Source organism: Canis aureus, chromosome 11 (genome assembly GCF_053574225.1).
Source record: "Canis aureus isolate CA01 chromosome 11, VMU_Caureus_v.1.0, whole genome shotgun sequence".
NCBI classification, from domain to species: Eukaryota; Metazoa; Chordata; class Mammalia; order Carnivora; family Canidae; genus Canis; species Canis aureus.
Genome location: NC_135621.1, coordinates 57,694,256 through 57,707,207, shown reverse-complemented (window position 1 = coordinate 57,707,207; position 12,952 = coordinate 57,694,256). Strand labels below are relative to the sequence as shown.

At 36.8% G+C, this 12,952-nt stretch overlaps 1 protein-coding gene across 7 annotated transcripts in view; it reads left to right on the top strand.

The window, feature by feature from the left end:
- Positions 1-12,952, top strand: part of ASB3 (ankyrin repeat and SOCS box containing 3) — a 104,286-nt gene that overhangs the window by 27,422 nt on the left and 63,912 nt on the right. For 6 of the 7 annotated variants that reach the window (XM_077915382.1, XM_077915380.1, XM_077915381.1 and 3 more), the window contains exons 2-3: positions 1,374-1,582; positions 10,061-10,222. In XM_077915382.1, coding sequence (XP_077771508.1) covers positions 1,387-1,582; positions 10,061-10,222 — 358 coding nt within the window. In that variant the 5' untranslated portion in view covers positions 1,374-1,386. Of the gene's footprint in view, positions 1-692; positions 944-1,373; positions 1,583-10,060; positions 10,223-12,952 lie in introns of those variants that run through there. The other variant, XM_077915377.1, reaches the window with a different exon arrangement.

Sequence of the window (12,952 nt, the reverse complement as noted above, 5' to 3'; positions counted from 1 at the left end):
CGTGAGACAGAGAGAGAGAGAGAGAGAGAGAGAGAGAGGCACAGACACAGGCAGAGGGAGAAGCAGGCACCATGCAAGGAGCCTGACATGGGACTCCATCCCGGGACTCCAGGATCAGGCCCTGGGCTGAAGGTGGCGCTAAACCGTTGAGCCACCCGGGCTGCCCTAAACCTTCATTTTTTGTATAGATTATTTAGAATGGGGTTGTAGAAAGTTTTTCACCTGTATTGGACTAGACATGTTGACATTTCCAGAACCACCTCCTTACATCATTAGAAAAACTAAGAAAGACTGGAAGAGGAATGTTATTAAGAGGCACTGCCCCTTGGGAGATGACCCTTTCCCTGAGAATCCTGAACCTTAGCCTCATACAGTATGATTAACAAGAAGCTGTCTTTGTGAGAATCATCTGCTGAGAACTGTACTGGGGGAACATGAAATGACCTTTGGAGGGAGATGATGAGGAAGAGGCACTAATGCTGTCAAGAAATTTCCAGGCTGGTGTAGGAAAGCTGGACTTGTCTTTTTATGATGCTCTTATTCGTTTCAGTGTATTCAAAATATTCTATCAGTGGGACATTTTCATCAAGGAAAGAAAACATGAATATGTAAGCCTCTTTCGTAAAGGACCAGCAGAAAAACTACAGTTATTACTTATCTTTGTTCTTTTTCTTTGTTCATTCCTTTCCTAGCTTTTTTTGGATTTAGCTTTTCCCTGGAGTGGACTGCAACTTAATTCTTGAGGCTGAGCATTGCTGTTAGTTAAATGGCCATCTGTACGTAAAAGACTACATCTTGGGGATTAACTGGAGGTGTTTAGCTCCTTCATCCACGGAATTCCAGTGAATGCAATTCGGTGGAATATGAACAGGAGCAGAAGACTGCAGGAAATTGCTGCTCGGACATTTCTAGAAGTGGAATGATAGAACACTTAAAACTCTTGGTATCTTTTTATTTATTTATTTTTTTGGTTTGAGATTTTATTTATTTATTCATGAGACACACAGAGCATGAGAGAGAGGCAGAGACACAGGCAGAGGGAGAAGCAGGCTCCATGCAGGGAGCCAGACGTGGGATTCGATTCCGGGTCTCCAGGATCAGGCCCTGGGCTGAAGGCAGCACTAAACCGCTGAGCCACCGGGGCTGCCCTCTTGATATCTTAAATAACATTCCAAGGAATCCCAGTTCCCTAGAGACATTTCTGGTTTAGACTCCAGCAGAGGCTGTGGCATGACAGGTCGCTTTCTCCACCTTAGGCTTTTCCTCAGCAGTCCTGTGACAGATGCAAGACAGGCCTGCTTCGATCTGCTAATCTTTAGGAGTACAGTGTTGTTTTACTGTCTATAGTGTTTTCTTTCTGCCTTGTTTTGTAGACTGGTCAAAAGAATGGATTTTACAGAGGCTTACTCTGACACATGCTCCACGGTTGGACTTGCTGCCAGGGAAGGCAATGTTAAAGTCTTAAGAAAACTGCTCAAAAAGGGACGTAGCGTTGATGTTGCTGATAACAGGGGATGGATGCCAATTCATGAAGCAGCTTATCACAACTCTGTAGAATGTTTACGGATGTTAATTCATGCAGGTAAAGTAAATTCAGGGTATGGGAGGCTGGGCCTACAAGCTGGATCAATAAAACATACAAAAATCATCATGTAGGATTTATTAACAGTAGTAGTTGTATTCCTTTTCTCTGACCATACAAGAACTGTTTATGCATTTATTAAGAATGGTAAGATTGCTTGCCTTCAGTTATATAAGTTTGTTGTACCAGATGGACATCTATAAATGTTGTCCTTTATGTGTAACTTGCTGTGCCTGGCCCATTTTTATTGTCTGAGTGAGCTCTTTTAATTAAGCATTTGGTAGTTACTGGCCATGTTTATTCTTTTTTCCTTTTCCAAACAAAAGGAACAGTGTTCTTGGAATTGTGGGTATGAGTGCTTTGTTTGAATTAGTCTTTTTTTTTTTTTTTTTTTTCCATTTGAGGTCATGGTAGAGAACAGGATAGACTAGGTCCCTGCCTGTATGGTGCTTATATTCCTGTCGGGGGAGACAGACAATACCTAAACATTAAACGAGATAATTTCAGATTGTAAAAGTGTTGTGGAGGGAGTAAAAGGGTAATGGGACAGAGAGTAGCCATGTGCATCTCTTTCCAACTCTGTGTTCAGTTGACTTTGTGCTTATAACCTGAGATCAGTCAAGTGAGAATATTTACGTTGCAGAAATCAACCAGTGCTGTAAACCAAAGCTATAAATTTGGGCTTTTTTCCCCCCCTTTCTGAGAGCCAGTAGTATATTTGTGAGCTCACTATTGAGAAAAGGACTCAGTAAAAGAGACTAAATGAGAGATTCTGAGGTTGAGGGGATAATGGTGTTTGAGCACTGCTTTGTAATAGTCATTGTATTAGATCCTTGATTTACGTTATTTAATACGTACCAAATTGCTCTTGAGGTATTGTTATCCTCATTTATTGGTGAGAAGTTTACCAAGTGTCAGAGAAGCGGATTTGTCCAAAGATTATATAATAAACTAGAACCCATTTCTCCGATTCTGAAGCCCACTTTTTTTCCACTGTGGCATCCTTCCAGCATTTAATCAAAGTAAACATTTTTAGCATTTAGTTTATTTAAACAGAGGTTGAATGCAACACTGTTGTAATGCTCAGTGAACCATTCACTTTTCATTGATCATGGGAATTCCGATTCCTCTTCCCCTGTGTACTTGTTTTTTTGTTTTGTTTTGTTTTGTTTTGTTTTTCCCCTGTGTACTTATAATCACAGGTAGAGCTACTCAGAGTTTAGACTTCTGGTGCCATAGTTCATCAGAACTAACTCATGGCTTCATGGAAGAGAAAGGAAATAATCCTTCTGTTTTTATGGCATAGATTTTTATTTGCTTTGTTTTAAGGGATGAGAGATGGCAAGGCTAAATTCCCCAAATCATAATACAGGAAGTTGGTTATGACTGCTAGGCAAATGTTCTACTAGAGTCCGTTATAGTTGACTATTCAGAGATACTAGAAAAAAAAGACTTTATGCCTCAAATTTTAAAAACTTTGTTAGTGTTTTCAGACTTTGTTTGAAGTTAGTTCTATAGCTTTGAGTTCCTGGTCTCTCTCTACTGATAAAGGAATTAATTTAAATATTCGTTTCTAGTCAAAAAGGTCATTCCCAATATACTGTTATTTCTTCCCATGTCAGAACAATATTGTTTATGTTACAGTTTTTTTCCCTATAGCTGCAGAATAAACTTAGGCATGCTTTTGACTAAATGTGTTTGAATTGGCTATTCAAGTAATCTGTGTTTTCTGTTAGAAATTTTAAGTATCACCTTTATTTTTAATGACTAGACTTTTTTAGGCTTGATGTTTTTGGAGAACAAAATAGCCACACATAGTTAATAACTATGTATGTATATGTATATGTATCAACGATGATACAAATGGTCAACTACAATTTTCTCTCTGTATTTTTATTAGAGTTCACTGTTAGGAAATAAATTGGAATAAATAATAAATAAACTGTTATAAAACTGGAATAAATAAACTGAAATCTGGTTTACATGTAGTGTGTACACAAGGATTAGGAAGTAGGGTGTGCAGAGACTAGGAAGCAGCTATATGTCTTGTTTTAGGAGGTGGTAACATTTTTGATTTTAGTCTTCCATGAGTTTGGTTGTTCTCTATAGTTGGAACTGATGTCCAAAATTCTATTAGATCTGATTATTTGATTCATTAACTAGAAAAAGACTAGAATGAGGCAGAAAGGCTACCTTAGCCTATTGGTCACTTTAAAAAATGTTTTATATGTTCTTCTGGCCCATCTCCCCTTTTGTAAATTAACTAAAGTCCATACTTTATTCAGATCCCCTGCCTTTTAAAAACAGTTTAAACTTACTTGGATGATTCAAGTTCAGGAACATTGACCAGTGAGGAATGGTAGCTATTTTGTAAAAGGTCTAGCTAGCATACAGCTACACGTGAGGATATATTTTAAAATGATAATGAAGTACAAAATTTTTAGTCTGGAGAACTGAAGTGAGATCTCTTTTGCTTATTGGTGACAGTGTCATCTTTATATCTGTACCAGTCAACTCACAATTATGGGTTAATCTTAAAAGTTTCCAAAGCAAGTTCGACATTTCTGTTACTTGTTATACCTGTATAACATCCCTTACTACTTATTATATCTGAATTTTATTTAGTTCATAATTCTCTTGTCCTTTATAGCTCTGCTAATATACATAAAAGTGTCTTTTATTACATAATTTCTATTTCCTTGAATTTCACTTAGTATTAGTGAACTGCCAGAGATTCTTAAAACATGCCTTTTATTAGTGTACTAAAGTTACAAAAGTGCTCAGTCCTACATAAAACGATTGGAAACATCTTAGATATTTAGAAAGAATTTGCTTTACCTTCTCTTCAGTTTATACCCAGAATCTAGCCCAAGAATCATACATGGTTTTCTCATTCAAGTTGGAGAAGAGCATTCAACTGTGGTATGGGTTACTTAAAAATTTAATATGCATGTATATGTTTTTTGCTTTAACTTTCTATTTAAAGTATTAATATAAATAACAAATTTGCTTGTCTTCTTTCCTGTATTGGAAGTTTATGTAATAGGTACAGAGATTTTAAGCATCTTTTCATTTTAGAAGACAATAGTGCTCTTCAGTGGGAATTAATCATGCCATTCAGTATTAAACCACTTACTAATTAAAGGTCATTTAAAATTTTGTAGTTAATTGTAGCATATCACCAACAAATATTTTTATTTGGCAAATATATGAACTAATTCATAGTACTTTTTTTAAGTTCGTGTTAAGAAAATATGCTGTCATACTGGGCATGATAACAGATGCTGAAAATTATTTGGTAATTAGGCAGTGTAACATAGGATTAAGAGTTGTGTTCAGATGGACCTGGGTTCTGCTGACCCTGCCACCAAATTAGTGTGGTCTTGGACAGGTCTTTTAATCTCTTGGTGCTTCATTTTCTTCATCTGTAAGATTAGAAATATTCCAACATTTCAGGGGCGCCTGGGTGGCTGTTGGTTAAGCTTCTGCCTTCAGCTCAGGTCATGATCCCAGGGTCCTGGGATCATGCCCCCAGTTGGGATCCCTGCTCATCCAGGAGTCAGCTTTTCCTTCATCACTGCCCCCTCTCCCCTCCGCCCCTTGGCCCTGGCCTTTGCACCTGTTTTCTCTCTCTCAACTAAATAAATAAAATCTTTAAAATCTGAAAGTGCAGCCAAGGAAGAACTTGCAAGTTGTCATAAAGGAACTGAAGTGCCCATTATGGGTTTGTCCATTATGAAGTCTTTAATGCCTTTACATTTAAAATTTCAATAATTAGGGCAGCCCAGGTGGCTCAGTGGTTTAGCGCTGCCTTCAGTCCAGTGTGTGATCCTGGAGACCCTGGACCGAGTCCCACGTTGGGCTCCCTGCATGGGGCCTGCTTCTCCCTCTGCCTGTGTCTCTGCCTCTCTCTCTCTCTCTCTCTCTCTCTCTCTGTGTGTGTGTCTCTCTCATGAATAAATAAATAAAATTAAAAAAAATTTTCAATAATTAGAATAGAAGCAGAAACTGCTTTGCCTTCCAGTGAAAAGCAAGTAGAAGTTAAGGCATTAAAAATAGTGTTATGAGCCATTTTCCTAAGAATTTATAAGGAAAGGAAGAGAGTGAGAGGGTGGTGGTTGATAGTCTAGTTCAAGATAGGTAAGGTCCCTTTGGTCCCTATGTATCAGTTAAGAAGGGCAGTTTATTATTGGAATTTCCAAAACCAATTTACATTGGGTCCTGACAGCTTTCTTAAAATGATGTTTTGGAGGGCACCTGGGTGGCACAGTCAGTTAAGCATCAGACTCTTGGTTTCGGCTAGGGTCTTGATTCTAGGGTCGTAGATTGAGCCCTAAGTTGGATTCTGTGCTCAGTGTTGAGTCTTCTTGAGACTCTCTCTCCCTGTCTTTCTGCCCCTCCCCCATGTGTGCCCACTTGTTCTCTCTCTCAAATAAATAGAACTTAAAAAAATAATGTTCTGGAGACTTTCCCAAATTTGCGACAATTGTGACAGTATAAAATGCTGTAATTTTGTTGAACTCCTTTAAGGGTTTAGGCCAGCTGTTTTATCTTGGTTTTACTGTTAAGAAACCTATGCTTCAGAGAGTTTGAGTAATTTACCCAAAGGGTAATCCAAAGTAGATTTGGTGGAGCCAGGATTGCAGCCCAAATCTTCTAACTCTAAATCTACTGTGTTGGTTAAACCAGGTTACTTTCCTGATCCAGTGGTTTTAGAGTTAACTATTTAAATGTATTTTTTTTGATAGGTAAAATCTTTTAAGATCTCAATTTATTTTATTATTATTATTATTATTATTTTTTAAAAAGGACTTTATTTATTCATCAGAGAGAGACAGACAGAGAGGCAGAGTCACAGGCAGAGGGAGAAGCAGGCTCCATGTAGGGAGCCCGACGCGGGACTCGATCCCGGGTCTCCAGGATCATGCCCTGGGCTGAAGGCGGCGCTAAACCGCTGAGCCACCAGGGCTGCCCTAAGATCTCAATTTAGTAGTTGACTGACTTCACTATTTTTCATCCTGAGTGAGAAGTGCCTTTTCTTTATTTCATAGATAATTGCACAGGTGTTTTTTTTTTTTCTTTCCTAACATAGGTGTGTACACAAATTGCTAAGGGTGGCCCTCACTCAGGTGGGAATTAAGCTCCCTTCCTTTTTTTTTTTTTTTTTTTCTCCCTTCCTTGAGTGGGGAGTATCTACATAAATTATTTGGATTTTTTTTTGGTATTTAGAGTATCTCCTCTCTTTATTTATTCAATCATTTATATTTTCTAGGACTCCTATGTATTAATTTTATATATTGAGTTATAATCCAAATGATGTTATTTATTTTGTTGCTCAGTTTGTTCTAGTTTTTGTCATTGAGTACCTTTCCAGATTGGCTCTTGTGTTTCCTTGACAGGACCTTATATTTTTAAGCTTTTATTTATTTGAGAGAGAGAGAGAGAGAGAGGGAGCCAAGGGGAGGGGCAGAAGGAGAGGGAAAAGGAGATTCTCCACTGAGCAGGCAATCTAGCATAGGGCTCGATCCTGGGACTTCAAGATCATGACCTGAGCTGAAGGCAGATGCTTAACCAACTGAGCCACTCAGGGCCCCCCACCCCTACCCCGTTTTGTTTTTTAAGCACCTTTTTTTACTTGCTGGACCTGGAAGATGCTCCAGGCTCATTTTGTATATTCTGCGTGACAACTGTAGAGTCAACTATTTTCTTAGGAGCCCTGGTTCCTTTTGTTGGAGAATGGTACTCAAAATCAAGATCTGGGCACTGAGTGTGCTCCTGGCCCCTGGCATGTCTTTACTTTTAAGCCCCTTTAGCAGAGTTAGGAAATATATTAACCCATGTATATACACATACTTATAAGTATTTCTGTATCCATCTGTATCTGTATTATAGCTAAACACAAGTTCATAAACTGATGTCTGGATTCTAATCCAGTACCATGTGGTTCATTCTAGCCTTTTTCCTTTACTTCTTTGTAACCTCTCTTCCCAAAGGTGAGACCGTCACTGTCAACCATACATTCATTTGTTTGATCTTATTGTACATATATAGTGGTTTCAGAATTGTTAATCTTTTTCCCTATGCAAAACAACTTTACTGACTAGCCTGCAGTGTACTTGTACACCTTTTGTCTTTAGCCTTACAGTTTCTAGTCATGATGAAACCATCTTCTAAAGTGTCATCCATTTGTAATCCAGTTAGATGGTTTTGTCACAGTCCCCATTCTATCCTGAGATTTCCCCCACTGCCTCTGCCTGGTGGGTTTTTTTTTTTTTTTTTAATTGCATACATTAGGTAAGGTTCTCTCTTTGTTTTTTTTATTTTTATTTTTATTTTTTTATTTTTTAAAGATTTTATTCATTTATTCAGGAGAGAGACAGAGAGGCAGGGACATAGGCAGAGGGAGAAGCAGGATTTAATCCCAGGACCCCAGGATCCTGACCTGAGCCAGAGGCAGACATTCAACTACTGAGCCACCCAGGTGCCCCTCTCTTTGTTTTATAAAATAGTCTTTTAAATAAAAAAAAAAAAAAAAAAAAAGAAATATTTTACCAAAATGTAATTAAAAATAAAAAAAAAAAATGGCTAGGATTAAGCTTTATCTCTTTTTTTTTCTTTCTCAGTGAATGAGAACATCCTTTTTTTCCAAAGGAAATTTCCTTAGCGTCCTACCCTACATTGGCCTAGGTCATCATCTCTTCATTGTTTCTTTTTACTTCTGCTGGCTCCACTCCCTCAGGGGCACCCTCCTCTCTCCCTTTGTGTCACTGCCACATTGTTTTACTTATTCTAACTTTAAGACTCGGTTTAGTATACAGAATAAGTCTAGTCTTGTCTCAGTACTTTATTTTTCTAACTTCTTTGCTATTCTTTTCTGCCCTCTCCTATCCCTATCAACTTCAGTCACTTTAACCAAGTATAAAAGCAAGCAGCTGAACAACAGCCTGCTCTTTTGGCATTTTGATTAGAATGGAAAAAATGGGCATCTTTATAATATTGAGATTTCCCATTTGGAGCTGTCTGTGTATCTATATATATCTATGTATTTCTAGTTTTTATCTTAACCTTATAGTTTTGTGGATATCTGAATAAAGGTCAGTTTCTGACTAATCTGGGAAATACTGTTTTTTTGATATGAGCTCTATTTTTAAAATTTTATTTTTTTAAGATTTTATTTATTTGAGAGCAGGAGAGGAGAGAGAGAGAAAAGAGAAAGAGAGAGAGAAAGAGAAAGAATAAGCAGTGGGGAGGGGCAGAGGGGGAGAGAGAGAGAGAGAGAGAGAGAGAGAAGCAGACTCCCTCCTGAGCAAGAAGGCTACTGCAACAAGGGGCTCTATTGGAGGTCCTGGAGATCATGACCTGAGTGGAAAGGCAGATCCTCAATCTACTAAGCCACCCAGGTGCCCCCGTGATATGAGCTTTAAAAATATAACTGCTCTATCTTGCTGTTTAGTTGTGCTTCTGTAAAGTTTGAGGCTTTTTACAAAAAGTATTTATGCTTACAAGCTGATATTTGAATATTATTATATCTTTGCCCATTTCATCAGTGGGTTACATTTATAAGAATTACTTAAAACAGATGATTATTTTATTCAAGGACATTAAGCCTAGTTTTTCAAGAAAACATTATTTAAAGTCTTAAAATTTTTTTGTAGCCTCAAAATGCCTTCACTGTCCACCCTATAGCCCATTCTTTTATTGTGGGGTTAGACTTTTACTGTTTTGGAAGCAAAAGTAAGAAAATCACTTTTCAAAGTGACTTTTTGTAGCCTCAAAGTGACTTCAATATTATATTTTGCTGTGGAGTTACAAAAATTTTAAGGTAGACATTATTTACGTAATTTTAATTTTACCAGAATCTTGAGACTTTTATAACAAACCCTAGAAACCTTAAAGTAAATTAATTCTTAGAAGTTGTATGCCACTCTTTGATTTCTTTGGGGTGCATTTTATTACATTTTATTATTTTAGAAACATAGTCTTTATTAGCTATTAGACTGTAGTCTTAGGTTAGAAAAGGAGTATTTTAAACTACCATCATATTATTAATTGAATACAAGGAAGTAATGCTCATTTGAGATGAGACCATTTCTCATGGAAACTTAGAAATTAAAAAAAATCAAATTTATTAATAGTTTGCTTAAGCACAATTTTGGTGCTGTATCCTCTTCAGATCTTGCTTTTGGGTTACCTTTCAAATCCTGCCACTCCCTTTCCCCCCTACCCACTGGAAATTAGGGAATAGAAAATGAGTTTGTGGGCAGAATTTGTGCGTTAAGAATACCAGAGAGCTTTTCACACTGTGACACCTATAGAACTGTTTCTTGATTTTCTAGTCTGAGTTTTAAACTCAGACCTCCCATTTAAAATCATATTTTTAATATTTCTTCAAATTCTTGGAATCTTTCCTTTTTAAGCACAAGAAATAGCAGTGGTATTTTCCAGTTGACATTTCGTTTTTGTTTTTTGTTTTTACAGTAGATTCATCTGAAAATTACATTAAGACAAAGACTTTTGAGGGCTTCTGTGCATTACATCTTGCTGCAAGTCAAGGACATTGGAAGATTGTACAGATTCTTTTAGAAGCTGGGGCAGATCCTAATGCAACTACTTTAGAGGAAACCACACCACTGTTTTTAGGTAAAGTATGCTGTTTGTAGTACAGATGCAGTTTTTTATTTTTAATTTTTTTCTTAAGGAAACTAAACAATTTCCTCTCCAGCTGCTCTACGTACAGTATGTTCTATGGCAAACATACTGCCACTTCTTGGATTCTAAAACCAAAAAGGTGTCTTTAAAGGTTTCCCTATTGTTTTCCACCCTTGAGTGATAGCATCTGGGATACCTTTAAACATTTAAAGTTGTAAAATCCATTCTGAATTGGCATTGTTGTTCTCAATATTATTCTGAAGACTTTGCATAGCTTAAATTGTAGCAATAGTACAAGGTTACCTGTGAATGTTTTGTTTGCTTTTTCTTTGTGCTAAGAAATTGAGGTTTTTATGGAAGAAATCACCAGTTAATCCTTTAATGCCAATTAATTTGTTGCCTCTATAGATCACTATTTAGACTTCTTCAGCTATAGACTATTTTTAATTCCTTAAGGACAAAGGACAAATTCTAACAGACACACTCCTACTACCTGTCTTTTTTACTTCCCTCCCTCCGATCCTGTTTTTCCTTTCTTTGAACCTGTTTGTCTTTAGGGACAGTGTGGCCCATAAAGCTTAGTGGAACATGAGAAAATTAAGAGACTAAAACATTTGTATAGGATCAGTGTATCTGGACTACACTTTTGGTCCTACGATCTGTAATTTGCTATATGCTTTGGTTTCCTCACATGTGAAATGAGAGTAATAGTACCTACACAGTGATAGTACCTACACAGTGTTTATTGGACTGAGAATAAAATGAGGTGCCTGTGAAAGTACTTTATTTCTCTTCAGCATAATGTATACCTTAAATTTATAAATAGTAAAATTCATTCTTTTTAATATATAGTTCAATGAGTTTTGATGTATGCATAAAATTGTGTAATGACAGTAATAGTCAAGACAAAGGACAACCCTATCAGCCTCCCCCTCCCAAATTCCATCATACTGCCTATTTTTATTTCATGGTGCCTATTTTTATTGGCGTTGTTGTTAAAGATTTTATTTATTCATTCATGAGAGACATAGAAAGAGAGAGGCAGAGACATAGGCAGAGAGAGAAGTAGGCTCCATGCAGGGAGCCCGATGTGGGACTCCAGGATCAGGCCCTGGGTAGATGCTCTACTGCTGAGCGACCCAGGCGTCCCAATGCTGCCTATTTTTAATTAACCCCTCCACCAACTTTACCCTTAACAACCACTGATCTATTTTCCTCCCCCCCGCTTTTTTTTTTTTGCTTTTTTGCAGAATATCATAAACATATATGGAATAATACAACGTGTAACTTTTGAGACTGATTTCTTTCACTTAGCATAATGCTTTAGGAATTCATACATGTTGTTGCATTATTAATAATTCATTCCTTTTTATTGCTAAGTAGGATTCCTTTATTTTTTTTTTATTTTTATTTGTTTAAAATTTTTATTTATGATAGTCACACAGAGAGAGAGAGAGAGGCAGAGACATAGGCAGAGGGAGAAGCAGGCTCCATGCACCGGGAGCCCGACGTGGGATTCGATCCCGGGTCTTCAGGATCACGCCCCGGGCCAAAGGCAGGCGCTAAACCGCTGTGCCACCCAGGAATCCCGAGGATTCCTTTATATAAACGTATCGCAGTTTATCCATTTAACAGTTGATAGACATTTGAGTTGTTTTCAGTATTTGGTGATTATGAATAAATTGATGCAAATATTTGCATGCAGGTTTTGTTTGAATGTAAGTTTTAATTTTTCTTGGATTAATACCTAGGATTGTTGGGTAATGTGGTAAGTGTATGTTTAACTCTGGAAAACCATTCAGAAGTTTCTTACAAAGTGACTATACAGCTTGTATTCCCTCCCTCCAGTAATGTTTGATAGCTTCATTTGCCCCAAATGCTCACCAACAGAATTGAAAATTCTTTTTTGCTTTTAGTGGCATCTCCTTGTGCTTTTAATTTGCACTTTTACTTGCTGGTAATGATCTAGAACATCTTTTCATGTGATTATTTGCCATCTTTCCTTTTTCTCACCAATTACTTTTGTGTTTAGATATTTTGTTTTGAAATAATTTCAGACTTTTGAAAATGTTTTCACAGTACAAAGGATTCATATACTTTTGACCCAAATCTTGTTCTTTTGCTGTGTTCAGTTTGTGATTTTTTTTTCTTTCTCTGTATTTATCCATAGATTTTTTTTTCTGAACCCTTTGAGATTAAATTGTAGACCTAATGCTTCTTTACCTATAAATACTGCAGTATGTGCTTCCTAAAAACAGTGAAATTGTCTTATATAACTGCCATCTGATGATGATGAAAATCAGAAAGTTAACATTGATATAGGTTAGTTATTTAATCTACAGTTCTTACTCAGTTTTGCCAGTTGTTCCACCAATGTTCTTTATAAAAACAACAACATAATTTGTTAGTTCAGGATCCAGTCCAAGATCACTTGTTAAATTTAGCTGTATGTCTCTTTAGCCTCCTGTAATTAGGAACACATTTTTACTCCTTATCTCTTACAATTTTAACATGTTTAAAATTTTAACAATTTTGAAAAGTTCAGGTCATTTATCTTGTAGAATGTTTTTCGGCTTGGGCTTGTCTGATGTTTTTTTCTTGATAAAGTTATGGTTATGCATTTTTGGCAGGAATATCAAAGAAATGAAATGGTATCTTAGTACATCTTATTGGGAAGAATATGACCCATTACTGGGTCTGCCATGTGCAGTCACCAGTACT